Source organism: Alosa alosa, chromosome 23, assembly GCF_017589495.1.
Source record: "Alosa alosa isolate M-15738 ecotype Scorff River chromosome 23, AALO_Geno_1.1, whole genome shotgun sequence".
NCBI lineage: Eukaryota > Metazoa > Chordata > Actinopteri > Clupeiformes > Clupeidae > Alosa > Alosa alosa.
In genome coordinates, this window is record NC_063211.1 from 18,933,212 (window position 1) to 18,960,488 (window position 27,277).

General features: G+C 44.9%; 2 protein-coding genes across 3 annotated transcripts in view; one reads left to right on the forward strand and one right to left on the reverse strand.

Annotated features, from left to right (window-relative positions):
• Nucleotides 1-4,806, reverse strand: part of vps8 (VPS8 subunit of CORVET complex) — an 85,718-nt gene extending 80,912 nt beyond the window's left edge. Inside the window, 10 exon segments of the mRNA XM_048234596.1 lie at nt 613-680; nt 859-945; nt 1,391-1,515; nt 1,988-1,993; nt 2,475-2,529; nt 2,636-2,668; nt 3,674-3,770; nt 4,005-4,135; nt 4,247-4,315; nt 4,655-4,806. Of these exon segments, the coding sequence (XP_048090553.1) occupies nt 613-680; nt 859-945; nt 1,391-1,515; nt 1,988-1,993; nt 2,475-2,529; nt 2,636-2,668; nt 3,674-3,770; nt 4,005-4,135; nt 4,247-4,315; nt 4,655-4,726 (743 nt within the window). The 5' untranslated portion in view covers nt 4,727-4,806.
• Nucleotides 4,807-5,070: 264 nt separating this feature from the next.
• Nucleotides 5,071-27,277, forward strand: senp7b (SUMO specific peptidase 7b). Of its 2 annotated transcripts, none has more exons than XM_048235055.1 (21): nt 5,071-5,181; nt 5,579-5,680; nt 6,385-6,494; nt 7,437-7,525; nt 8,647-8,807; nt 9,421-9,901; nt 12,590-12,675; nt 13,951-14,064; nt 15,858-15,891; nt 17,950-18,156; nt 19,595-19,848; nt 21,423-21,550; nt 22,455-22,571; nt 23,152-23,271; nt 23,731-23,823; nt 24,758-24,888; nt 25,472-25,521; nt 25,799-25,842; nt 25,997-26,065; nt 26,429-26,579; nt 26,792-27,277. In XM_048235055.1, the coding sequence occupies exons 2-21, from the start codon at nt 5,579-5,581 to the stop codon at nt 26,921-26,923; spliced, it is 2,673 nt and encodes an 890-aa protein (XP_048091012.1). In that variant the 5' UTR covers nt 5,071-5,181; the 3' UTR covers nt 26,924-27,277. The 2 variants fall into 2 exon arrangements, with proteins under 2 accessions (XP_048091012.1, XP_048091013.1); XM_048235056.1 differs by having other exon boundaries at nt 21,426-21,550.

Sequence of the window (27,277 nt, forward strand, 5' to 3'; positions counted from 1 at the left end):
CAAGTCAAATGAAACATGAAAAGGAAAAATGGGAAACTGTCAGCACAAAATGGTTCTCATATTGTTCCCTACTCTCTGCTATTAGGCTCAGGTGAGACAGTTTCATTTGCCATGACACAGCCAGTGAGATTGGTCAGAGTCATCCAACACCATATTCACCCCACACAAAGCAGTGAATGTCCTCACAATGTCATTTAGTGTAGGGTAGCTGACAGGTAATGCTATTACCAGGAACCCCAAGTCTGCTCTGTTTCCAATCACTGGTATCTTGATTGGACTAGAGATTGCTTTCTGTCGCCTAGCGATGAATAGCCACAAACCCAGCACAATCCAGTTTAATCCAAACAGCTTCACTGTAAAAGTGTAGAGGTATAGAAAATTGGCTGATGGGAGAATATATCAGTATGCCAATCTAAACAAGGCACAGGTTGCCAACAGGTTATAGACAGATACTGTCCTCTAGTGGTGGAAAACAGCACAGCAATGCAAGAGCATAGACTTCTGTTTGGCTTTTTCTAAGAGGAGAGACAATGACAGCATTACATTGTAATAGATGGTTGTATGGAAACATTTAACACAAATAATGATCAAATAATGTCAGTAACTGCCTACCGGAATGACAGTTCAAACACAGAGCCACCACTGTCATTACATACAGCCAACGCTGGATGATCGGTAAACTGAAACAAAGACAAAAGGGGATTTAAGATGATATGTTAAAATGTAGTTTTGACTTTTAAGAGCATAGAGTCTACTTTGTACCATATCAGAACCCAATGATCAGAGCACATTGGCATAATTGAATAAATTGGCATACTTAATCCTAATTCTTACTGGCCAAAATGTTTTTAGTCTTACCTTCACATGTAAAATGGCTGTTCCAGGTGGATGAGCATCTGTGATTGTTCTAAGGAGCTTCCCATTGGCTAAGTCCCACATTGTAATCTGAAAATATATGAACATCAGATTGAACATCAAACAATGGATTGAACATCAAACAATCCATTTGTGGCCTTCCCACACAAAGCACAGTTGCACATTCAAAATGCAGGACTCCGTTGCACATTTGAATCAATAACAGCTGATATCATTGTCATAAAGCATTTGCATTCATATGTGCTGTCATAAATGCAGTATTTGCTGGAAGTGAAGTTGTCTGTGGGACAGAGAGCAAGAAAGAGAGAGAGAGAGAGAGTACAAGGGAGAGGAAAGAAAGATAGAGAGAGAGAGAGATTTAGAGAGATTTCAGATTCAAAGAGATTTAGTTGTCATATACACAGTTATAAGAGAGGTATGAAATGTATAATAACAGGTAATTAATGTAAATGAGAGAGAGAGAGAGAGAGAGAGAGAAAGAGAGAGAGAAAGAGAGAGAGAGAGATCAACACACCTGTCCCTTGGCAAAGCCACAAAGTAGACGGGTGCAGTCATGGTTAATGCTGAGGGCAGACACGGCTCCGTACTCTGCTCCCGTTGCCGTGGTTCCTAAGCACAGCCGTAGCGCCTGGTTCTGGTCTAAAAAAAGGATTCATGCACACGACTCAGACGCAATGCATTCTGGAATTTCTGAGAGAGTTTTTGTTTTGTCCCTAAACCCCACAAAAAAGAGAAAATGGAGGCCAACAAAACCACCAACCACCATAGGTATGGCAGCACGTTTATGATACACTCCATATTTCTGCTCTATATGTAAAACAATAAATGGAAACCAACGAAGAACAAAGATGGAAATGACAAACAAATACCATGCTCTCTGCAAACCAACATCCTCTAACAACAAACCTTAACCTCATTAATTTCCAAATGACGAACAAAAGGAAAGAAAGTTCATATACTGTAACCACAAGCTCATGCTTATTAAAAGGCTTTTGGGGGTTAGACAGCTACAGTATATACAGCTATGTCTACAGGCATGCGACAGCAACAGTTTGCAATGCCACGTCCCAAAGAGACACAGAACAGCAGAGAGCTATTTATGGCATGTTACCTTTTCCTGTTCATCCAGCCCAGGTCAAAAGCCAAGGCAGAGAAACAGTCCAAGAACAACATTGAGTAAAATACTGGCACACAGGCATCACTGTTCATACAAGGTTAATTGAACTAAGCATCCAGTACAGTGTAATAGTCATGCTAATAAAACATCAAACTGTACTTCTAGATTAAAGGAAAACGTCTTTCTTCTCAGACCTGCTACGGAGATTAACCATTATCTAAGGTTTGCATGTTTATAACTGTGCGGAGCACCCAAGTGTTAGTTAGCTAAAACACACCATACCTAACATACAGTATTTTGAATGGATACATGCAGTTACATGTTCTGACAAAAAAAAATCCTAAAAAAACATGAATTTAATCTATATACCACATGCACATCTTTGTAAAGTGTTCAACACTTATCAACCTACATAAAATATTAGTGGTTAAACAGCATGCATCTATAATCAAGTTGTCTTAAATAAATGAGTGATGCCTACCGAACACCAGCGCCAGACCATGTGATGTCCCAACAGCAATAACACTTGAGACAGTCTAATGAAAGATACAAAAGACTGTGAAAAAGACTTATAAACACCATACACATCAAACCTTAACATTTGAAACTCAAAGTGTGACTCATAAGCACATTGATACTCACTATAGCTGTGGGCAAGCCGGCATCTACTTTGTCCTGCAGGGAGTAGGGAGAGAGGAATACAAATTAGGGCATTGGTTCTCAAAGTGGGGTCCGGGGACTCCCAGGGGTCCGCAGCACATTGTCAGGGGGTCCCTGACAAAGTTTGCTACAAAATATGAAATTGTCTTATATGGCGAAAAATGCTACAGTATCAGTATTTGCCCAATTGATCTGCTGATATCTTACATCAATACGTCAAAACACTTTTAATTAACCGCCAACAAAATGAAAGTTATGTGAAGCAAACACTATGTGTTCAACACAATGGGCCTACATTTGACAAAGAAACAACAATCCTTTAAAAAAAATCCTACATACTGTCAAAGTTTGCTAACATGACTATTGTGGTATTAGCACTCTATGTTTTTAAAATACATATAACATAAGCATCTAACAGAAAAAAAGGCTATACAGCTACATGATTAACTTAAGTTTTATGTGTTGCGATTATGAGGGGTCCTTGGAGAATTTTCCACTCCATGAGGGGTCCCCAGCCCACAAAAGTTTGAGAACCCCTGAATTAGGGAATAATAATATTGTCATTACTAGCTTAATAATAAATGCATTACACTTAACTGATGAGTTTGGAAGGGAAGGGATCAGAAGGGATCCTTTTTTTAAATGTATTTCATTTTTTATAAAAAAAGTGCATTTCAATAACCTTTTTAAAATGCAGTCTGCAGCTTGGTTTTGGTTTCAGGAAAGGTTATTATATGGTCATTAGAACTGAATAGCCCATAAAATCACACTTCTCCCTTCTGGACTCCTGAAGCACAATGTCGATAGGCTGGATTTGTTTGTCTCACCCTGGCCATTAACAGGGCCAGGAACAAGTGCCAGGCTTAAAGATGGTGGAGTGACGATTCTGGATAACGTCTGGCTTATTGATATTTGAAACAAACACCAAACAAAACACCAGAACCCCCTTCCCCTTTAGTCAACATAGCCAGTGAATTGTCAGCAGAAAAACAAATATAAAGGTAACCATAAGAGACTCACAGCAGCAGACACCATCTGAGCCGAGATTCCCTTAAGGATGCTGTGTCTGATAACTGAGCCATGGACGGTTGTGTTCATCTCTATAGTTTTCTTTCTCCTGCAAAAACACAATGCAGTTGATGCACTTAAGAGTAACAGGGCTTGAACACGCATACTTTGTTCAACAATTTTTAAATGGTCACATCACTACTTTCAAGAAATGCCCATGATTCACCAAGGTAAAACAATCCAAGCAGTTTTGTGACTTCAAAATCCTTCAGTACAACTGGTTGCGCTACCAGTGTTCAGAGTGTGTTGAGTTGCACTTTGGGGACAGGTCAGGTGCACTAACCTCTTCAGGTGTGTGCGATCTCCACTGTCAGAGCTGGCAAGGGAGGAGGTCTCACAGGAATGCGTGTCAATGTTTTCGGTGTTAAGAAGACATGTGTCCTCCAAGATGAATGGTTCATCCTCATCTTCAGGCTAGGAAAAAAGACATGCCAGTTACAGCAAGGACTAGGCTACACGGTGGTTCGGGGTGTATCAGAATAGGCCTGCAATTATTTCTTTCCACAGAGAATAATAGCTACTGACCTCATTCAAGATGCTCTCAAGTGTTGGAGGAGTATCCACTTGTGGGATGTCAAACTCTTTATCATCAATCTGAAATGAAAAAAAAAAAAGAAAATGGCAATGCACACTTTATGTAGGCCTATAGGCTGTGACGCTTACTTCTGAATGCGCACTGTTGTAAGATTAAGGAGTAACAGAAATAACGCACATGACAGCTGGGTGGATGTAGGCTAGGCTATGCCAAAGACACGCAGTGTCTGGCAAGATAGTGGCACGAGTAAGCTAACATACCAGGATATCACGGAAAGCCAGTACAACGTACAGCCCGGGTTTTTAAATGCGTTTTAATGTAGTAGGCAGTGCAACAAAGTAAACAGTAGGCAGCAATGAGAAGGAGAAGACAACTGCGATCATGTCAGGATCTCTCACCGCATCTATTTCCATTAAATTGAGTTGTGAAGAGGCAGAAACCAAGCTGCGCGCGTCCGGCGACTCAGACATTTTAAAAAACACAAAACTGTATTAAAATAAATAAATCAACACATATTCGGCACATCTGATCGCCCCACCAACATCCTCAATTTGGCGGAAATGTCGTAATACACAAATAGTACGTAAGAGTCTAGGCGATTCAGCTTTCCGTGCAGTCATGCGTCTTGATATTAATATTGAACATTGAATATACTAGAGCGGAGCCAATTGCGTTGTGGGTCTCTTTTTTTTACAATTAACCATGTTCACACGTATAGTTTTTTTTTATTATTTGCTTGGTGTCGTCATTATGTTTTGTTGTAGGAAACCGACCTTTTATTTTGGTAGCATAAACCTCATGGCTCTGACGTACCGGAAACTTTCTGAACTTCTAACAGGAAGTAAGAGGAAACTGTCAACACAACTGATTACATATGATTTCTTTTTAGCTGATATGACGACAAAATGTAAAATCACCTGCAAAGGTAATGCAACTAACTTGTTGTCCTTCTTATACGTGGGCTAGTCAGGCATGTTCCGACAAGGCACCCTTTACACTTTCATGCAATGAGCAACGTTTCATTAACGTTAGCTAACGTTAGAGGCTACCTTCGATCGATCATTGTGTTGCAAAAAACTAACGTTTACGGTAAACTAGTCTCAGCTAACTAACATTAACGTTAGCTGTAATAGCTGGAGCTAGCTTGGTTGAGTTGTGTCCTCAGTATAGTCTAATAGCCAAGGTACCGTTTACTATATTATAACCTTAGATTCTTATATTCTGATATGCCAGTTTCGATGTCAGTTAGTAAAAATCAGGCTAGGCCTGAAATAGTGAGTGTCACGTGATGTGCATGCTTAACTGTGTACATTGGTCTTTAGATGGAAACTCCTTTTAGAATCCCCAAGATCAGACAGCCGTCAGACAGCAATATCCATTCGCAGTCACCTTTGAGATATCTCAATGACGACACGCCGTGTAAGGTAAAACGAGAGTTCTGCTACCAAAACATTGGATTGTTATCAGCAGTGTTGCACTGAAAAGCTGAGCAGCTAAATGCTATACTACTACATGTTTTACAGTGTCTCTTTATGTATGTGACAAATAAAATCCTTGTATTCCTTTATCCTTATCCTTGTATCACAGAAATGCATGAGCCTTTCTCAGCTGCATTCTATCCATAAAGGTGATGATGATACATGGGGCAACGTTTTGAGCAATGTTGCTAGGCAACTACATAACCAGTTCCATGTGTTCTGATTTTAATCATGAACATTTGCCTACTGATGACTAAAGTTCTGCGGAAAAAAGATAGTTGCTTAATATCGGAGGGTGCCAGAACCATAATACTCGGGGAACATTACCCAGCCGCATTGCTCAAGAAGTTGTCATGTGTGTCATCAGCTTAAGAGACTGTAGATCTCTACCAACAGTACAGGAGGTTTGTGTGTCGGATATTTAAAGGATCTGCTGTCTTTAAAAAATAATTACAGCTAAGATGAAGATGTTAATCTTTGTGCATTGTTCCTTATTCCGTTTTCCTGTCAGTAAACTCAGCTGATGATACTGTACATTAAAGATGCACCACCCAGTGAATGAAATAGACTTGCTTTTTTGTTGTGCAATGTTTATATTTAAGTTGTTTTCATACATGTGCCTAATTGATTCTCATGTCTGCACTCTGAAGTCATCCTGGACATCCACAAGACATGCCAGTAAATGGAACCAAGACTCACAAACTCTCACGAGTGGAAATACCCAGAAACCAAAGAGCCAAATGAATGGAGGAGCTGACAGGTAACAACGTCTGACTGGGAGGAAGTGGTTGTGGTATTAGAGACAAAGTAGATCTGACCATCACCTGTGTTTACCATAATATGGGAAAACATGGAAAGTGTAGCTCAGCAGACTAATGTGAGGAATGTACATTGTTGTCTATGGTTTCTTGTGTATGTTGTCTATGTCGTCTACACAGAGCAGCGCAAGGTGTTCAGCTAACCCCAGTCTATCCCATCTACCCACCTTACTGTATAACTTCCCCTGTCTCCACTGCTGTCTTACACACACATACTATACTGTACACACACACACACAAACACACCGCATACACACTCGAACACACACACACACACACACACACACACACACACACAAACAAACATGTTTAGAGTGTAAACAATAGGTTGATTGCAGGATAAATTATAGTGAGCCTCCAACCTCGAGAACTTCCAAACCTCTCCAGCAGATGGCATAGGTTAGCCATGTAACATGAGCTCATTCGTATTATATCAGATGAGGTATGACCATTGTGCAGAGTTGAGTGTTCTTGCAACTCACTACCAACTGGAATATTAGTAAAAAAAAAACTTTATTAGCCTTTTTTTGTTTGAAATGTAACTGTACATTACAGTGACCTGCATGAGTCTTGTAATTCCAAAGTAGTAACCTAGCATGATCCCTCTCTACAGATGTTCCTCAGTACAGTTAGCTTGTTCATATATGCAAACACCCACTGTATATAATACTGTAATAATACTGTTCAGATATGCCCTGTTATATGGTCATAGTGGTTATTTGACAGTTAATTTACAGTATCTGATGTTTACTGCTTACTGATACACTGGTCCATAAGTTTGTGTATGTATTATATTGCATCTTTAATATTAGTGTCCCTGCACCATTTTTCTCCATGTGGACATAAATAAATGGTTAAAATGTGTGCGTGTGTGTGCCCTCTAGGTGGCGCCCAAAGCGAGCATCTGACTCACTGTGCCATGAGGATAGTCAGCGGTTTGTTGGTGACTCTCCTCGGCCACAAAGATTCCAAGGTAATGGCACTGTGCCCCCACACAATGGAACAATGGTTCTTCTCCCTAGGGTTTGGACCATTTAGCTCAATGTTCTTTGAAGTTAGACACAAAAAGACGTTGTAGTGCCATACAGTGCAATGTAAATGGCGATGTACCATCCATATACTGTAGATCAACTTTCAAAACACATGTAGATAAATCATACATAAACAGTGAAAAGTTAATATGAAACTTTTGGTGAATTGACCTTTGCACTATTCCTGGCCCCAACACCTAAATGGTCTGTTGTCACCTCTTGTAGTGATGGCATACGTGTCAGCATTGGAGTGATGGCAGAATGCACCCCATGTAGAATTACAGCACCAGCAGTGAGGGATGTAGATTTTCCCAAGTGAGAGAAATAGTGAGGATGGGCAAGTTCTCAAGTGCAAGTCAAATAAACCATGGCCTGATGCCTGCTCCTGATTAGCAAATGGCTAATGAAGGGAAACTCTGCCCCATTTGGGACTGAAGCTTTCCCTCCATTTGTGCTTATAATGACTATTTTTCCTCTTAAAGTTGTTGGCTTGGGCTGTGCCCTCGCTCTTGCCGTGGGGCTACGAATTTAACATCAAGCAGCTGTTCCCATGTCTGACCCTCCCTTGATGTGCTCTACATTGTGTTGGAAAGGACCGGCATTTTCCTGGCTTCATATCTGAGATAAATAAACAAATGCTTAACTTTATGGACCCGTTAAAAATGGCCGGCTGCACTTTTGTGCTCTGTCTTTTGCTCCCTTCCCCTCTCCCGTTACTCGCCCCCCTCTCCCTGAGGCCATGCACCTCATTTATAAAGACTAACCTTTTGTTTTTATCTCGTTCAGGTTATTTTGAGATGGTTTGGATTAGCATTGAGATAATGTCTGGGAGAACACCATTATGTCCCAGTCACTGGGTCAGTCGGGTTGATCTGCTCCACCGCCGCTCCCTAATGCAACCTAGACAGAACCTGTAATGTGACTGACCACTTCTGTGTTGACTGAAGTGAATCAGTTTCTGAAATGATGGTTGAGCCCCAGCAAATTATAAGTGCCTTTACATTTGCCCCTGTTCCTGCTTGAGAGGTGCATTACCCTTGTACACCTGTGTCTGATCTTGTAGGCAATGGCGGTGTAGGGAAGAGGAAGTCTCCGAATTCTGAGGAGGAGGAGGAGTTCTCATGGACCAAAACGCCAGTGAAGCAGAGACCAAAATCTCCAGACAGAGATACGCCGCTGAGAGAGGACGGCAGCAGAGGCCTTAATGGGGGCCAAGCAGCAGAGGTACGTTCTGACGCACCGTATCACACAGCATGGTGCCTCCCAATCAGCAGTCCTTTCGTAGAGGCACTAAACAGTATGGGTCACTATTGGTCATTTCGTTGTGTGTGTGAAGCAGGTTGGTCAGTTCTGCCCCTGGAGCTCCCCAGTTCTGTTTACCCTCAATCTCTTCCTGTTCAAAAAGCACCTGACTGATGTTGTTAGTCGGAATTAGCTCAGTTTGTTCAGCTTACCAGAGGTGCTACTGATGGTTTCAGTCTAGTATTCAGAGCAGGGAAAGATGAACAACGCGTACTCTAGGGGCGTCCTAGAAGCAGGATTGAGAGTCAGTAGTGGAAGACAAAGGATGACATCTCAGCTGATGATCTCATAGTTTCATGTACCACATTGGTTGCCTGGAATTTACCACTTACGTAGAGTCTTGGTTTGCCTACTGAGAACAGAAATACGATGCAGCTGTTGGATAACAGTCATTGTGTTTACTATGCAGAGTGCTTTAGTCATTTCTTACATTTGTGCGACCAAAGGGAGTTAGAGGAGAGGATTCCCTCTGTCATGATCTGTTATTATTAATGCCCTGTTGAAATCCTGTGGTGTTCTCTTCTCCTGTGGGCAGAATGGCTCGTGGCACAAAAAGAATGGCGAGGGCCAGGGGAAACCACCTACCCCGACAACGCACGGAAACAGCCCCCCGTGCCCCCCCAAGCGGAGCGCTGAGGCCTCGGTAGTGGCAGACACACCAGAGAAGACCCCGCTGGAACGGCCGCAGCCGAGTTCAGTGAAGGGGGGCTCTTCCTCCTCTTCCTCACCCTCAGGGTACCAGGCCAAATGGAGGGACCAGGTGAAATGTCCCACACCAGAGAAGACCCCGCTGGAACGACCGCAGCCGAGTTCAGTGAAGGGGGGCGGCTCTTCCTCTTCCTCACCCTCAGGGTACCAGGCCAAATGGAGGGACCAGGTGAAATGTCCCAGCAGGCCTCCACTCCGAGTCCCTCCGAAGAACCCTTACGATGAGGACATGAAGAGGCTAATGCGGCCTCGCTGTCTCCGCACCTACTCCAGGAAGCCCAAACCAAAACCGGGGCCCATAGAACCTAGTAAGTCTTATATTCTCTTGCTGGGTGCATTACTTTGTTTACACGTTTTTAAACTGGTTATCCTCAGCACACAGTCGCACAAAGAGATCGTCTTCATTTCGCTTTATTTTTCCATGACTAACGTTCACTGTTGCGAAATGGCATCCTGAAATGCATTTCGCCCTGAGGCGTCGTGAAATTTGCAAACCAGAGCGAGTCCTTTTCGGCCAGCGTCTAAATTGAATATCCGCAGTACTAATGAGATCATTAACGAGTAAACAGTGTTGTCTGCGCGTTTCCCGTATGGGAGGCCGGTTACGTAATCTCCTCGCCGTTCCCTTTTGGAAACTGGAACTCGCTCTCTGCTGTGGGAGATTTGGCAGGAGCTGGAGTGGTAGCTAGTGGTGTGGTGTGTCCTAGAAATGTGTGTGTGTTTGTGTGTGTGTGTGTGTGTGTGTGCCAGTGTCAGTGTCAGCAGGGCGCCGGTGCCGAGTTCCAAGTAGAGTCGAAGAGAAGAGAAATCGATGCTTGCAATCTCATATCCTGCAAAAAGTCCCCGCCAGTTCCTTTCAGCCATTTCTGCCCTTTCTTTGTCTTTTTTCAATTTTCCTCTCTCTCAGGCCTCTTTCTCTCTGACTTCTGAACTCATTGTCCACTTTTTTTTTTTTTTGTGTGTGTGTGTGTCAGTTGACTCATTTTTTCTCGCACCCTGTCTGGTTCCCAGTTTTGAACGTTTTTCTAAGTCAGCTTTCGTTTTCTTCTGCATTTGTCTTTTTCCCTTTCCTCTTCACTTCTCGTTTTGCCGACTCTCTCTCTGCCCGTCTGTGTTTACGCTTCCCAGAATTCCGCGTGATTGCTCACTAATGACAACAGGAGCCTCTGTGATGGCGCCACGGCGACCACCTTTCCTAAAACAAGTTAGGGGAAAAGCAGAGGGAGGTTGGGTGGGAGGGAGTAACGCCGGCAGTGTCTAATATTTCTCATAAGCCGTTATTTCCATAACAAGACATTTTTTTGTCTTTTTCGCGGCAACGAGTGGTTGATGAGACGGCAGTTTCTCTGTTCATTAAATTTTGGTGCCTCTTCACGAGCCTCTCTGCCTGCCCAGAGAGCCATGATCCGCAGCAGTGGAGCCGCTCTGAAATGAGTGGCTGGTCTTCACACTTCAGCACAGTCTAATGGCCGAGGGCTCAGCGTAAAAAGGCTGGGCAAAACAACAAGGAAGGGGGGAGGGGGGGGGGTTATGGGGAGAAAAGTTGGAGAGTGGGAGATGGAAAATAAGGGAATGGGAGAAATAACGAGGGAGGTATGGAGATAAGAGAGAGAGAGAGAGAGAGAGAGAGAGAGAGAGAGAGAGACAGACAGACAGACAGACACTGGGATGGGGGAGGACTGTGAGTCAAATCCAGGTTGACGTGCGTCAGCACTCAGTAACTGGACAGCTAGCTGACAACCCGTTTCTCAAAGAGCTCGGCTATTCCCAGAGTCGGCCTGGTCAGCGTGGCTGGGCTGCTCAAACCAGGCCAAGCCAGGGGCCTTCCTCCCTCGGCCCTTGCCCAGATTACCCCCATCCCCAAAGCTGCCCCCTCTAAGCCTGTTAGCCACGTGGACGCTGGAGCCAGGCTCAGCCAATCCCTCTCCAGCCAATCCACTTTTCAGCCAATCCCCTTCCAGCTAATCTCCTTCCAGTCAGTGCCCCCTCCTCCTCTTCCGTCTCCAATGGGGAAACCATGTGACTTTTTAGCAGTCCAGTTCATCGGACACCACATCCGGCTCCCAGTGCCAAGTGGTCAACTTGGAGCTGAAAATTGGGCTCAGGTCAACTGCTTGACTAATTTAAGGAGATGCGTCATACATACCTACAGACATACAGACATTTTTCCATATCTCTCTGAAAACGTCTTTAGCTCTTCTCTCCTTTTTGGCTTTCTCCTTGGTTACCTCTTCCTGCTCTCTTCTAAATGAGACCTTTTGTCTTTCTAATTAAACTGTCTCCTCACGTGAAGGTCACAACCCCCACGTCAGGCAGGAAGTGGCTTCTCATCCGATTTTCTCCACCTCACCTCACCACCCCACCCTGCCCTGGTGAAAGGGACAGTGTTCTTTCTCACCCCAGTACTTTCCCCAGGCTCAGGGCCACAGGCCACGGGGCACTTAACAGGAGAGTCTTTCAGACCAGGAGCCAGAGGCCTCTAGTGAGATTACGCTGTGGCCTCCAGCCACCCCGATGCAGCCTTCACTGGTGCTGTCACTGGCTCTATCCATAGAGGGTTTGGCACTGGGAAGAAGTGTCCACATCTGTTGTGTTGAGCCATATGACTGTGCGGCGCACCAAGTTACTCATGCTTGTGTAACTCATGTGTTCGTTAAAGAGATCAGTTTGTTCCTGCCATTCAGATGGCTGCGGTGTGTTTGTTGATGTCTTTCGAACTGCACTAGCACTGCACAGAAAGGCGATTTTTTTTTTTTTAATGTCATGTTTCCGGATATTAAATTAGTGAGTGAATTACTGAAAAACTGTTTTGAATGAAAATGTTTGCCTGGGTGTTTGTTTTCTTGTACCAACATGTGGTTTCCGTGATGCTAATGCTCGAGGCTTGCTGCCTTTGGCTTGCAGCTGTGCGATTGCAACATTCAGGCCTCTGTGTTAAGCTCTCCCCTCTCTTTTTGTGGTTCTCTCTCTTTTTCTTTGTCTCTCTCTTGTCTTAGTTGTTCTCTCCAGTGATGATGAAAAAGGTGATGAAGACGACAATGACATGAGCCTGAGACGAAGCTCTCAGAACCAGACGGAACCGGTAGGTGAACCTATCCTCATAGAAGACACAACAAGGGAAGTAATCAACACAAATGGTAGTGTCATTCAAGAGGCCATGTTTCAATAACAGACCGTTTGGCAGGATGCAAATGTTTTCAGTTGCACCTAGTAACATAACTGAAGGTAGTGATTGTTTTATTGTTTTATACATACTTTATTGTTGACCATGTTAGCTATAAACGCAACAGTTGACTATTTCCTTTGGCACTAGTTACACCAAGTAGTGATTTCACAGAAGTTTGGACACTTGCACACTTTTAGCACTCACACATATACACGTCATGCATGTGCATCTCACACCACCACATTGGTAAATAAATACTTGCATGGATCGGTATGCATGCTCTGTTTTCATACACTCACACATACACACATGGGTGTGGGTATTTGTGGGCAGAGTGGTCAATGTGGATAAAGTGTGTGTGTGTGTGTGAGGTCTATGTAACCCAGAGGCCATAGTGTTGATGAGATTGCACAGCCAACTCTCAAATATATCCCCCCCACACACACACACACAGTTCAGAGCATGCCTGTGGCGAACACCCTGTTGTGTGTGGATTGTAATAGAACAAGGAGCTTTTAGAGAAACATGACATGGATTCCATTTGTTTATTAGTGATGCTGTCCAAAACACCCTGTTGTGTTTGTGAGGGAAGTAGGGTCATTTCAGGGGACTTTTATTTTTGTGCAGCTCGTTACCAAAGGATTATAGTTAGTTGCAGTATCTACAACAAGTGAATGGGAATCTTGTTATCCTTTGTTATGCAATGGTGTTGTAGATTATCTGACTAATACTGTCTACTAATTATTCATCAGATTATGTCTTTGCAATGTAGACAACTTGCACATTGGTTTTTGTAGCCTTGTTCAAAGACAATCCCAGTTACCACAGGCCTTTGGACATTCTTGTGTTTTATTCTTCAATTTGAGTGTGATGTGTTACTTATGTCATAATATTCATTTTGTCAAACAGAAATGAAAGCAATTATAGTATGTTGGTAAAACAGTATGCCTAATATTGCAATGTGCTGTACATCTGCCATTTGCCTTCCATCACAATATACAGTTAACAATATGTGCCAAGAATGCTAAAGATTAGACTCTACAGTCTTAGGCATTTGTTTTAATTATAGTCTATGGTTTGACATGGTCGTGAATAGTGTGTAATTGATTATTAATGAGTTAACTAATGAACTAATGAATTAATTAGTAATGAGTAAACTTTTCTTTTTTATCTGTCCACCTCTTCCTTCAGTCTGCAGCAGGAAAGAGCTCGGCCGGACTGCAGGAGGTGCCCTCTGTGATGGAGCTGCCCTTCGCTGAGCTGCACATGGGCAGCCTGAGGGCCCAGAGTAGGGGAGCCATCATGGTGAGCGTGAGAGGCTAGCTAGCGTCCTCCATCATAATTACGGCTCTCAAGTCAAATTCCTGTGCAAGCCATGAGTATTGGGTTGAGCACAAGAGCAAACTGGAGTGCCCAGTCAGAGATCCTGGTGACAGAGGGTGGAGGATATGACCTCAACAGCACCGTTAGCGTTTTTATACAGACTCCAAATGAACGTTGGAGTAAACATTGGTTTGCGCACGTGGATCGTCATAATGGCCCGAGAGAAACTGCGCCTGCAATGGCATTTACAGCAGACATAAAAGCTAATGGGGCAGGAGTGCTGTGGTAAAAGAAGACATAATGTTGAGCCAGTGCTTATATCATAGTGAGAGTATATACGTACTGTAATAATACTAATGAGATGAGTTAGATTATGCAGCAGAGACCAGCAAGAAATACGACTATATGAGCTAATACGAATGTCAGTCAGGTATTAACCACAGTGTGTGTGTGTGTGTGTGTGTGTGTGTGTGTGTGTGTGTTTGTGTTTGTATTTGTGTGTGTTTTGTGTTTGTGTGTGTGTGTGTGTGTGTGTGTTTGTATTTGTGTGTGTTTTGTATTTGTGTGTGTGTGTGTGTGTGTGTTTGTATTTGTGTGTGTTTTGTGTTTGTGTGTTTCCACATGTGTTTCATATCTCCATGAAGAAGATATCCAGCCTACGCATCTTACATGCATAAAGTAAACGTTTGGTCCAGTCCTTTTCTCTTTCCATTGCTTCGCTCCAGTCTTTCCCTCATTCAGTGTTTCAGCACTGGCCAATCTCACATCTCTTTTAGTCTCTGTGTGTCTTAATAAAGTACATCTGGTTCTCCCAAAAGCTGTTGAATCCCTCCCGACGTGTAATTTCAAAAATCCATGCACAGACACACACACACACACACACACACACACACACAAAACAACAAACACACACACACGCTTTGCAGATGTGAAGCAGCAGCCAATAAATAAAGTGAAACAACTACAAATAAAACGCAAACTAGAGCACAGGCGCAGTACTTTTTGATCGGGATCGCACAAGGCCGTTGTTTCCAAAACACTCTCCCCCGTGTCAACGAATCTCCATGTCCCGCTTTCTCTGTGTCAACAACCCCCACAACTCCGCAGGCCCAGATTGCCATGAGATTCCCCTACTAAAAGTCATCTTGAGGCGCTGTTAAAACCTTCAGAACATGAGGAGAACCCCCTTCTTTTCTCTCCATTTACAACCAATTAAGAAATAGCCGAGCCCTGATGGAAGGATCCTGCAATAAATTAGGGTCGATTTAATGAGACGAAGAAGCAAAATGGGCCACTCACAGTAGGTTAGTGTGTCACAAATGTTTGTTTCTTCTGAGCCTGTGGAACAGCAGGAGAACTGGTGGTGCAGCAGGCCACACACACACACACCACACACACACACACACACACACCACACACAAAACACACACACAAACACACACACACACACACAAAACACACAAACACACACACACTAGCGCCGTTGTCATGTTGACAAACACTTTGCGGTGGGATGAGTATAGTTGCAGGTAATTATGGCATGATGATGCCACTCTTCCTGCCGGACGTATCAACCAAGAGGTTCGAGTCTGTGTGGGGTGGACTCACATGTGTGTTTTTTGTTTGTGGTGAGAAGGCCACTTCTGTGTTCAAAGAGCTCTAATCAAGAGGGGAACTGACTTCCTGGCTCTGGTTTGTTAATGGCAGAACTGCATCTGTCCTTGTGGGTTCTCATTTTGCTAATGCAACTTTTTTCTTTGCTCTTTTTTTTGTAGATCACACATGAAGGCCTGGGCATTCCACTAAAAGGTATTTACCCACAACCAGACATATTGTAAGATTGTGTGTGTGTGTGCGTGCATGTGTGGGTGTGATGGAGTGATAGAGAAATGGTAGAGAAGAAAAGAGGAAGCGAGAGAAAGAGAGAGAGAGAGATAATGATCAGATGCCAGCTGTGCCCAGTGCGGCCTCTGAAGGTGAAGTCATCACGTTGTCCTCTCTGTATTGGCTCCATGTGTCTGAGTGGCCAGAGGGCCAGGAGCACGCCGGCTCCGCTCCATCTCACCGCCAGGACCCTAATTAGGTCTCAACGGCACCGTCTGTCCCGGACAGAGAGGCAGAGCAGACAGCTAGGCACACTTAATTCCCCTCACTGTCCCAAAATGCCACAGAGAACACAGGGAACTGCTTCACATAGTGTAGAAGAAATGTTGAAGAACTGTGCACAATGTTTACGATTCTTCATTTGATATGAGGGTCTCTTATGATTATCCAATTCAATAATAAAAGAATAGTACTATAATGTAATTCATTGAGAAGCTAAACTAATATAGGCAACTTCGGCTTCCAACATTTTGACAATGTTATTGACGAAAGACACGGGCTGTTGGAAATTCACTTATGTCTATTGCATATACTCATCATCTTTGTGTGCGTGCATGCATGCGTACTGTACTTTCTCATGGTGAGCGGTTTTGGAGTATCGAACTCTATATTTACCATCCTAAAGACTTGTATCCAAGCAGTAGCAGGCCCTGGGCCACATCAAATGACTGAACCCAGGGAAGGACCAGAGCACACAAATTTATAAGACTTTAGGTGCAAACAACTAACGTTTCAACATGCAGCATCTTCCTCAGAGTCAAAGAGGGCTTGTACCCAAGCCTTTGGCTCGTCTACTCCAGTACTGTGGCAGGGCTTGTGTACTTACAGCTTGCATGCTGTGCTGAGTTAGGTGTGTTGGCAAAGCGCTGGAATCAAACCCTGCAGGGGGCCAGGTTTCTTTGAACCAAGCTGGACGTCTGCTGTTGCATCAGGTCGCTCCAGGGTAGCCACAACACAGTGCTTTTCATGCCCTCTCTGGTGTAACAGCTATTATGGAGAGGGAGAGAGCAAGCATCCTTCCAAAAATCAATTGGGTTTTTTTTCCATTAATCAGTAGTCAATGTGAGAATCAGTGTGTGAATCAATGTGAGTCAATGGAGAGAAGGAGTGATCCTTAAGACATTAAATCCCACAGTGGGAGGACAGACTGCTACTGGTGTGGGTCAGAGGGCGTTCTAAAACCACCAGCCTCAGAGTGTCATTCTCACCAACCCCCACAGGTGACGTTGGTCCTCAGCTGTTTGCGACTGTCCACTCAGGCGGTCAGCCTCTGCGATGGACTGCATTAAGGAGCTCAGATTAATGCTCTATTTACAGTTGCTGTGCAGACAGAGTGGGGTGTTTGTATACGTGCACCTAGAGAACCTTTCTCTCTCCCCTCCCCCCCTCTCTCACACACACACACACACACACACACACACACACACACTCTCTCAACCCCCATCCTTGTCTTTTGCTCTCCCCCTCTCCTTCTCCCTCTCCCTCTCTCTCTCTCTCCCTCTGTGTCTCACACTTGGCATCATGGTGGTTCTCTATGTCCTGCCCACGTAAGACGCTTAGAGGGTGGCATCAGTGCACCACGGCTATTCTTACCGTTCCACTGCCACGCTACCCTTGCCACCTTAAGCTGGTGGCATTGTGCCTCCATGGGATCTCGTGACTGTAAACAAAGCCTTGTTACATGACAATGGGGTGACAAAGGCTGCCATTGTTTAATGCCCATTTGTGCTTAAAACATCTTGCCGTGAATGACCTCACAAGGTTACATTCCCTCACCCCCTCGTTCTCCTTGCGAGAGGACATTTTATTACCTTTCATATTTGTGTTATATTTGTGCATTATGTTGTGTTTATGTTTATGGTGTTTGGCAGACATTTTTGTTTTTGCCTTCTGCCCAACAAATGCCATGTTTGACTCCTGAGCCCAAAACGTGCCCGGGAGCTTATCATGTGCCCGTGCTGTGCTGTGTTTCCACTGTGCCAGGAGGGAGTGGCGACGAGGTCTCGGTGACCGCGGTGGCGTCGGAGCTGCGGCGCTACGGCGTCTGGGACGGCGGCTTGGCGCAGGACGGATCGCTGTTCCCAGCGTCCGGCGAGGCCGCACCCTCGCTCCTCTTCCTGGTCGTGTCCGATCCCCAGGCCCGGCTCATGCAGTCGGAACTGATGGAGATCCAGAGCATCCACAGGCCAGGTCAGACACCTGTGGCACACTTACACACACGCACTCTCTCTCTCTCTCTCTCTCTCTCTCTCACTCATACACATACACACACACACACACACACACACACACACACACACACACACACATACATAAATATACTCACACTCTCTCTTTCACACACACATACACACACTCAAGACATGGAAATACACACTCCTCCTATCTCTTTCACATGCCCCAGACTATAGTATACTTCCAAAGGAAACAGGGTTTTCCCTTTATGTCGGTTTATTCTGCCAGAGTACAGTATTTACTTTGTTTTTTTTGGCATATGTTACTGTTATTATGTCTACAGCACCTAGTGTGTGTTTGCCAAAATTGGAAATGTTTTTGACTTTCTTAATAACCAGGGCATAGAAAGTTACCTATATAAACATTAGGCGGGGCACGAGCCCCAAATCTTTGGATTTATTTATTTATTGTCCGACCTAGGGATAATACACACATTGGAGGTAAATGCTCAGTTGCCTCTAGTCAGCACAGTCAATCCTCCCCATGCTTAATGAGGTGCCGTAGGCCCGGGATCTCACAGTGCATGTGTGTAAGTGTTGACTGAGGGTTGACGGGGTGCCCCGCTGTGCAGGAGTGATTTATAATGCCAAGGCTGGGGATCAGCAGGTGGGGCGGCTCCACAATCCAGTGAAGGATTAATTGAATTAAATTAAATTAGCGCTGCAGTCGAACTGCAAAGGTCAGTGGAAACCATCTTTAAGCTCAGTACCCGAGCAGCCATTGTGGGGTACTGCAACGGTGAAAGAGTACACTAGTAATTCAGAAAAGTACACTAGTAACACATAAAAGACAAAGTCTCTTAGAACCTAGGGCCAAGTGTGCACTCCTTTCTCTCCATCATGGAATCTATGAGGACAAGGCACTGGCAACCACACATAGATGAACGCAGAGCTATTAATATCCCCTTCAAATGAAAAGGAGGCAAGAGTATGGGTGGCAAGAGAGAGAATGAGAGAGAGAGAGAGAGAGACAGAGAGAGAGAGAGACAGAGAGAGAGAGAGACAGAGAGACAGAGAGAGAGAGAGAGAGAGAATGAGAGAGAGAGAGAAAGAATGAGACAGAGAGAGAGAGAGACAGAGAGACAGAGAGAGAGAGAGAGAGAGAGAGAGAGAGAGAAGAGAGAGAATGAGACCGAGAGAGACAAATCCCAGTCAAACACATAATGACTTGACTCCACCAGCTGTGGTTTTCACTTACTGTGTCTCTGTGTGTGTGTGTGTGTGTGTGTGTGTGTGTGTGTGTGTGTGTGTGTGTGTGTGTGTGTGTGTGTGTGTGTGTGTGTGTGTGTGTGTGTGTGTGTGTGCCTGTGTGTGCCTGCGTGTGTGCGGGCGCGTGCGCGCGAGCCTGTGTGTGTGTCTGTCCGTCCTTCGGTCCTCCTTTTACGCGTATGTAGGTCAGGCCAGTCCGTTTATGCTGCTGGTCCTCAATGAGCACCTGGAGGATCTGCAGGCGGCCCTGCTGGCCTCCATCATGGACCTGGTGGGGCTCCGCAGCGGTCAGCCCGGCCTGTCCTCTCCGCTGGCGTGGGCCGAGGGCCTAGAGCTGCTCCACTGCAGCGGACAGGAGGAGCACCTCCTCGCCCTGCTCGGCCAGCCGCCAGGCAGCCCCGGGCGGACTGAGGCGCAGGGAGGCGCGAGGAACGGAGAGGTAAGAGGAGAGGGGAGTGGAGATGAGATGCTAAAATCAGGTCCTCATAAAGATAGCTATACACACACACACACACACACACACACACACTACACAGGTCACCTCCTACTTCAGAGGTACGGTGGAAAGTAGGTCTGGCTTTCCTCCCATTTGGACACACACACACATACACGCATACACACATGTGCATGTGCTCACACACACACACACACACAAAATCATTTTCCCTCTCAAATTACAACGGTTTCAGGCAGATTAAGTCACCCAAGCAAGGCTCCAGGATTTGTTTGCCATCCTCACTCAAACCACCTCTATCACACTCACTCCACTCTCCTCTCTCTCCCAAACACTTCTGCTGGATTTGGGCCTCATGTCAAGTGCGGCACTATGGAGACACTATGAAGGCGTCATCCGATATGCTGTTAGGTCTTGGCCAAGCCCAGTACCTATGAATCAGGGGAGATGAGGGTGGGCTCGCCGGGCAATTACATGGTGGCAAGCAAAGTCCCTTGAGAGGACTGGGGACTTTAACAGACATTTGGTATATATTTGTGTATATGCCTGTGTGTGTGTCTGTGTGTGTCTGTGTGTGTCTGTGTGTGTCTGTGTGTGTGTGTGTGTGTGCCTGTGTGCCTGCATGTGTGTGTGTGCCTGCGTGTGTTTTTGCATTTCCACGGTGGGACTGATGAGGTGAGATTGTTGAATGAGTGCCCCCACGCCCCACACATACACACAATGTCTCACACACACTTTCTCCCACCCGCCCTGTTGGGTCACCTCCAGCTGCATCTGCAGAAGTTGAGGAGCTCACTTCACCCCACTCTTGGAGGTACACGCAGGGCTGAGGGATGCAGAACCGGAGATGGAGCTAAGGGAGTTGGGGGGGGTTGGGTTGTTTTTTTTGGGGTTTCACTGCTGGATAAGAGTTGAGGGGTTTCGGGCTGTTTTGGGGGGCTTGGGGCCGGTGGCGAGGTGGGTTTCTGTGTTGTGGAGGTGACGGCGAGCCCAGGGACGAGCCACGCTTCCCGGGGCCAGCTGGCAGGCCGGAAAGTAGGCCACCGCGTTCTGCACTTTACGAGCTGGCTCGCCCGCCACACCGTGGAGAGAGCCCGGCAGCCGGGGACCAGCCCAGGCGGAAAACACATGCCGTCACCCTCCTCCTCTCCTCTCATCCTCTCCTCCCTCTGCTCTCCTCTCCTCCTCTTCTCCATTATGCATCCATCCATCCATCCTCCTCCACCACTTCATCTCAGGGTGCAGGGCAGTTGTAAAAAAAAAAAAAAAAAAAGCTTATCGGGGTTTACTTTTATTTGTCCCCATTTTTTCAGCCTTGCCACGGCACATTGCGATCTGGGTTAATCATTTCTTTCCACGCCGACGACCAATATTTACAAAATTGTGTTAATTTATGTGTCAAGAAACTATTGTTACCTCTTGCCTCGGGCCAAAAATAATAAAGCCGTGGAAAAATCACTTGAGGGACGTTTTTTGGGGGGGCTGGGGGGAGGGGCAGTTGGATCTGATCTGCCCTGGTCTGATGGCCCTGGCCTGGACCCTCTTCTTATTCCCAAAAGCAGAGTCCTTCTGGGAGAGGGGCCAGTCAGTCCTCACAGGCTGCGGCCAAAGCCTCCAGCTCGGTGTCCAGCACCTGGAAGACGCGGTCCGCAGGCAGTCCATGCAGGACTCAGGCCCTGCCTCGCAGGTAAAAATCTCACTCAACTCACAATGGGGCCAAAAAGGCCCCTTTAGTTGCAACCAGAGAAGCTGCTATTGTTAGCAGGCGTGTGTTGAAAGCAACAGTAGTAGCTATAATATTCATGACTTGGTCCAGTTCCTTGGAAGAGAGGCAGTGTCTCGTTTCTAATGTATTTATTGCGCTGTAAGTTAGCGTTGTTTAAAAATGTCTCCTAGATGAAGTGTGCAAGTAAATGTTAATGGCTCCCTTCCATAGAGGCTAATGTCAACACCAGGTTTGGTCATCGTGAGCCCTTAGCTTCAGATTAATCTCAGTCCCAGTTTAAGTGTCCTGTGAAATTAAGAATTAGAATGTGCCCTAGTTCTCGTCCTAATCCATCTGTGGGAATTGGTCTGCTTGTCTGAGACAACTGTCCTCCATGTAGATCTTGTATGTTCATACTGTGTTTATGCAATGACTGTGTGTTCATACTGTTTTTTATGCAATGACTGGGTGTTTATAATTTTTTTAATGCAATGACTGGGTGTGTATGGCTGTGTGTGTTTATGTATGCTGCTAATGCTGTTGTATGTTTCTATTTATTTTTTTAAGTAACACTAGCACTTCAATTATATTTTTATAGACTCAATGAACGATGCACTGACTGGGAAGGTTTTAGAATATCTTATTAGCATAGATTTTAAAAAACATATTTAAGTTTCTGTAACACACAGTGCTCTGGCCATTAAATAGCCTTAGTTGCGGAAATGGCCTTAAATTAAACAAACAAACAAACAAACAAATGCACTGACTGGAGAGAACTTTACATTTCGTTGTACCTGTGACAATGACAATAAAGACCTGTTCTATTCATCCATAGATTCTTGTTAACTGAGTGTTTGGTGATTTATTTTCCTTTTTTGGTCTTCAGGTTAATTCAGTACCCCCCACCACCATCCAAGGGTGGAATCACCGTGACCACAGAAGATTTGGAGTGCTTAAAAAGTGGGGAATTCCTCAATGATGTTATCATTGACTTCTACCTCAAGTGAGCACATTGATATTTTTACCTTGGCTCTCTGCCCTTTACTTACAGTTAATCAGCAAATAATGCATGGGCAATGATGTTAGGTAATCATGTGCCTTGCCTTAGGTGCCTAATCAATTGAAATTGTATGGCTTCTCGTACCAGAAATTAGTGCTCTAAGAGCAGGATGTAGGAAGATACCCTCTCAAACTTGTAATTTATAATAAGCTGTATGTTTTTATGGATGCATGACTTTCTTTACAACCAGCCCCACGTCAGCCACTTGGCATTTATTTAGCGAGTATCTTGAGACCTTATTATTTTATATATTATTATTATATTATTGTATTCCTAAGCTAGACTAGCTATCCAGTGTTTAAAATAAAAATGACAAGGGACATTAAATTGTGTTTTATGGGGATGAACTGTGCGTGCCTTTTAGGCAAATGTGTATAGTGTGAAAAACATTAAGAAGTCATGTTATTTAATTGTGTATTTCAGGTAATATCAATAACATTGCAGTTTTGCTGTTTTAATTGAGTAAAGCTAAATCAAATGACAATAAGCCAATTACAGTTGCACTCACTGTCCTTTTGGCCAGGTACCTGCTCCAGGAGAGAGCCGACCAGGACATGAGGGAGCGGTCACACATCTTCAGCAGTTTCTTCTACAAGCAGCTCACCCGTAAAGACACGGCCAGCGAGGAGGCGACCGAGGGCTCGTAAGGAGCTCAGTATTTTCACTGCTCGGGGGGAGGGGCGGGGGAGGGAGGGAGGATAGACCAGACTGGAGAGGTCACAAGGGTACACTACAGAGCTCTCACGTTTGTCACGCCCGCATGACCAGGGCTCAAGGCCAGAGTCAGTGCTGCAGCACACTGACGCACCTGGCCAGCAAGTCTATTGACGTCTATTGACTAGCAACTGTAAGACGTCATCAGTGTCTTTCCATTGGTGCACTTTAGGAAATATCCATTGTTGAACAGTTTGTAGTAGTGTACAATAACTACATTATTTGTTATTTATTCATTTATAATTTATCCTCAAGGTATTTTGGATGAGGATTCTTTTCTGATGAAATTTCTCCCGTAACAGTTACTGAGCTATTTCTGTCACACTGTGTGATATGTTCATACTGAGAGAGAGTTAATAAGTGAATGATTAAATGATCTTTTATGTAGGTCGGAGTACAGGAGACATCAGAGAGTCCGAACATGGACAAGGCATGTGGACATCTTCAACAAAGACTACATCTTTGTCCCAGTGAATCAAGAGTGAGTGAGACTACACACACACACTGCCACTTTGGGAGACCACCGAGCACCTTTATTGGAGCTCACCGCTCCCATTACAGTGAGTGCAAGACATGGAAACAGTGAGATGGAAAAGGGAGAGGGCAGACCACCGACTTTGCAGAGTAAGGCCTCAAAGTCGAACCAGGGCAGCCCCCCCCCACCACCCCCACCCAACCACCCTTCTTTCCCCAGCGTCTTCAGCCCACCACCCCTATGTCTCTCACCGCCATGGCCTACATACATCAGCCTCATGGTTATGTTTATGGGCATGTTTACATTCTACATATGGCAGAAATTACTTATGCAAATGCAAAAGTGCAATAGCCAGAACGGAGCTTTGTGTTTCCTAGGCAGAATGGGCCTGGCTTTTCATGGCTTGTGTTTTAGGAAGGACAAGGCACAAAAAGGCTCTTTGTGTGCTAGGCAGTCTGTCTGTCTGTCTGTGTGTGTGTGTGTGTGTGTGGATGGAAACCAAGGACATCCGTTTGGCAAGCTCCACAGGTTCAATATCAAAGCAGCCATTTAGCCATAACACGAGCAATGGGACAAAGAAATGTTGCAAATGGGAAATGATACAAGACATGGATGTTTAAATATGACATGGCGTGTTCTTGTAAAATTGAAGACCATATTGTGCATTCACACACACACACACACATGCACACACACACACATGCACAGATTATCTCTTCCTCTGCCTGTCTTTACACACACACACACACAAAGAAGTCTTCATAGAGCTGCTCCCTTGAATTGTGAATGTCATTTAGTGCTGCATTGTTGTGCACAGTCCAGGAGACTCTATTTAGGTCAACTCAAATCTGTCCAGTCCGGTGTCTGTGAATGTCTTTGGTTATGACTGCCATGTACCATCTGCGTGCTTATGCAAGTTGCCCTCTCTGTCACCCCAAAGGGCTCACTGGTACCTGGTCATCATCTGTTTCCCGGGTTTGGAGAAGCCCCAGGTTGTAAAGTGGGGAGGCCCAGTCCAGGAGGGGAGTGCTGGGGTTAAGAAGAAATGCGAGCCCCAGGCTTCCAGCCAAGGTATGGAGGCCTCAGGCCCAAGGGTTTTTTTCCCTTCTTTTTCTGTAGGGGGAACATGAAACAGGTGTGCTGTCCCTTATTGCACCCCAGTATGTCTGTTATTCGAGTAATTAGTCCATATTCCGTATGTTTCCCCATTTACTTCACTGGGTCTACATCTATGGATCATCAAAAATGGCGCAGACTAGTCCCAACCATACACGTGCAAAGTACACTCAAACCCTGTTTTAGGGTGTTTGGAGAGGTTTCAGTCATGAAATACACTTGCTACTCTAAAGGGAAAAAAGATTCAGGGAGCTTTGGTCTTTACCTGTAGGACAGGGACACTGTGCTTTGGCATTACCTTGAAGTTATATATGGAGCTCCTAGGAACACATAATTCGGCCAGATCAGTGCAAACAGATTTAGAGCACCATTAAAAGTTGAAACTATTCTAACAGACTCTTGTAAAGTCAGAAACGAATCTGTGACTCCACTTTCAAAAAAAAAAAAAAAAAAAAATAAGAGAGGTTCTGCTCAGTTCACTGTGTTGATGAGAGATTGTGAAACTGGTGTGTGTGTGTGTGTGTGTGTGTTTTGACAGGGACCAACGTACGAGCCACGTCCTCCTACCAGAGATCACAAAGTTTGCCGGTAAACATTATTCTTTCCAACAACTTCAAAAGAGTGTTTAGAGTAACTGCACCATTGTTATTGTGCATTTTACAACAGATAAGCAGATAAGTCTTTGTGGTGACATCTCACTGTGTATTTCATTTGAAACAACAATGACCACAGTAAGGGGTCACGCAAGCACGGTTTTAGACCTAGTTAAAGGTTTTAAATAATTGAATTACCTCCTATCCCCGCATATCAAGATGGCTAAATTGATGCTGATCTGAATGCACTTAGTTTTATTTGTATTCTCTAGGACTGTACACAGCAGAGTTGCACTAAAGAAAGCATATGCAGGAGGTAAGAGCCTTACTTTACTTACTGACATACCGGTAAGCAATGCAGTTCAACAACAAAACATCTGCTGTGTGTGTCTGTGTGTGTGTGTGTGTGTGTCTGTGTGTGTGAATGGACATCAGTACATTTTATTCAGTATATTCTTTTCCTCTGCCAGGCCGTGTATTCTGGTCATGGACTCCTTGAAGCTCTCCTTCCATGAGCGCATCTACAAGCTCTTACGAGAGTGAGTACTGCTCTCTTCATTGTGTGTGTGTGTGTGTGTGTTTGTTTGTGCGTGGGCGGATGTAAATGCCCTCTGAGCCCAGCAGACACTCAGAGTTTATCCTTCCATGAACCACTCCAAATGGTGTCTCTTTAGCTCCAAACATTATTTGTGTGTGTGTGTGTGTGTGTGTGTGTGTGTGTGTGTGTGTGTGTGTGTGTGTGTGTGTGTGTGTGTGTGTTAGAGTGAGAGAGAGAGAGAGAGAGTAAAAGAGAAAGGGAGGGAGGGAGAGAGAGAGAGAGTGTGTGCAAGAGTGTGTGACCCTTGAGAGAGTGAGTGTGCAGGAGTGTGTGTGTTGTGTTTTGACCCTTGCGTCTGTCTCAGCTACCTGCAGGTGGAGTGGGAGGTGCGCAGAGGCACCCCGCGCCGCTTCACGCCGGACAATATGAAGGGCTCACACTGCAAGGTGCCCCTGCAGGACAACAGCAGCGACTGCGGCCTCTACCTGCTCCAGTACGTGGAGGCCTTCTTGCAGGTATGTCCAACACAGCCCTCAGGCTCTGTCCCCCACCTCAGCAGAGCGCCTGGGCCTGCCTCCCACTAGTCTACTGTGTCCATGCGCTGGATCGTGAAACACATGTCTTGTAGGAGATTAACCATAGATAGTCTTCTGAAATTACAAAGTAGATCTTTATTTCTCATCTCTCTCGCTCTCTCACTCTCTCTCTCTCTGACCATCCACAACAGAATCCGGTGGTGCACTTTGATCCTCCGCTGCGGCTGGAGCACTGGTTTCCACGGCAGCAGGTGCGGCGGAAACGGGAGGAGATCCGTGACCTGGTGCTCCAGCTCTATCATCAGCAGGGAGCGGCGAAGTGAAGAGGGGTGAAGAGAAGGGTCCAGGCTCCGGTCAGAGAAGACACCCTGCTCAATGCAGACCCGTCGTTTTCCAGTGGCCTTGTTCAATTTGTTTTTTGTCTTTTTTTAAATATTGTTTCTAATTGTTTGGTTTGTTTTTTGTTTGGTTTCTTTTTTATATTAATAATAATAATTATTATTATTAATTGAGTAATAACACTCCAATTTGATAAGTGTAATGCAATGCTGTATACATTATTTATAAAACTGTGAACACTTAGACAAACTACTTGAACAAGATGTTTTATAGCTTTTACTATTGCTATTATGCCATTAATGTGAAGACCAAGGAAATATTAAAATGTTATTTTTTTA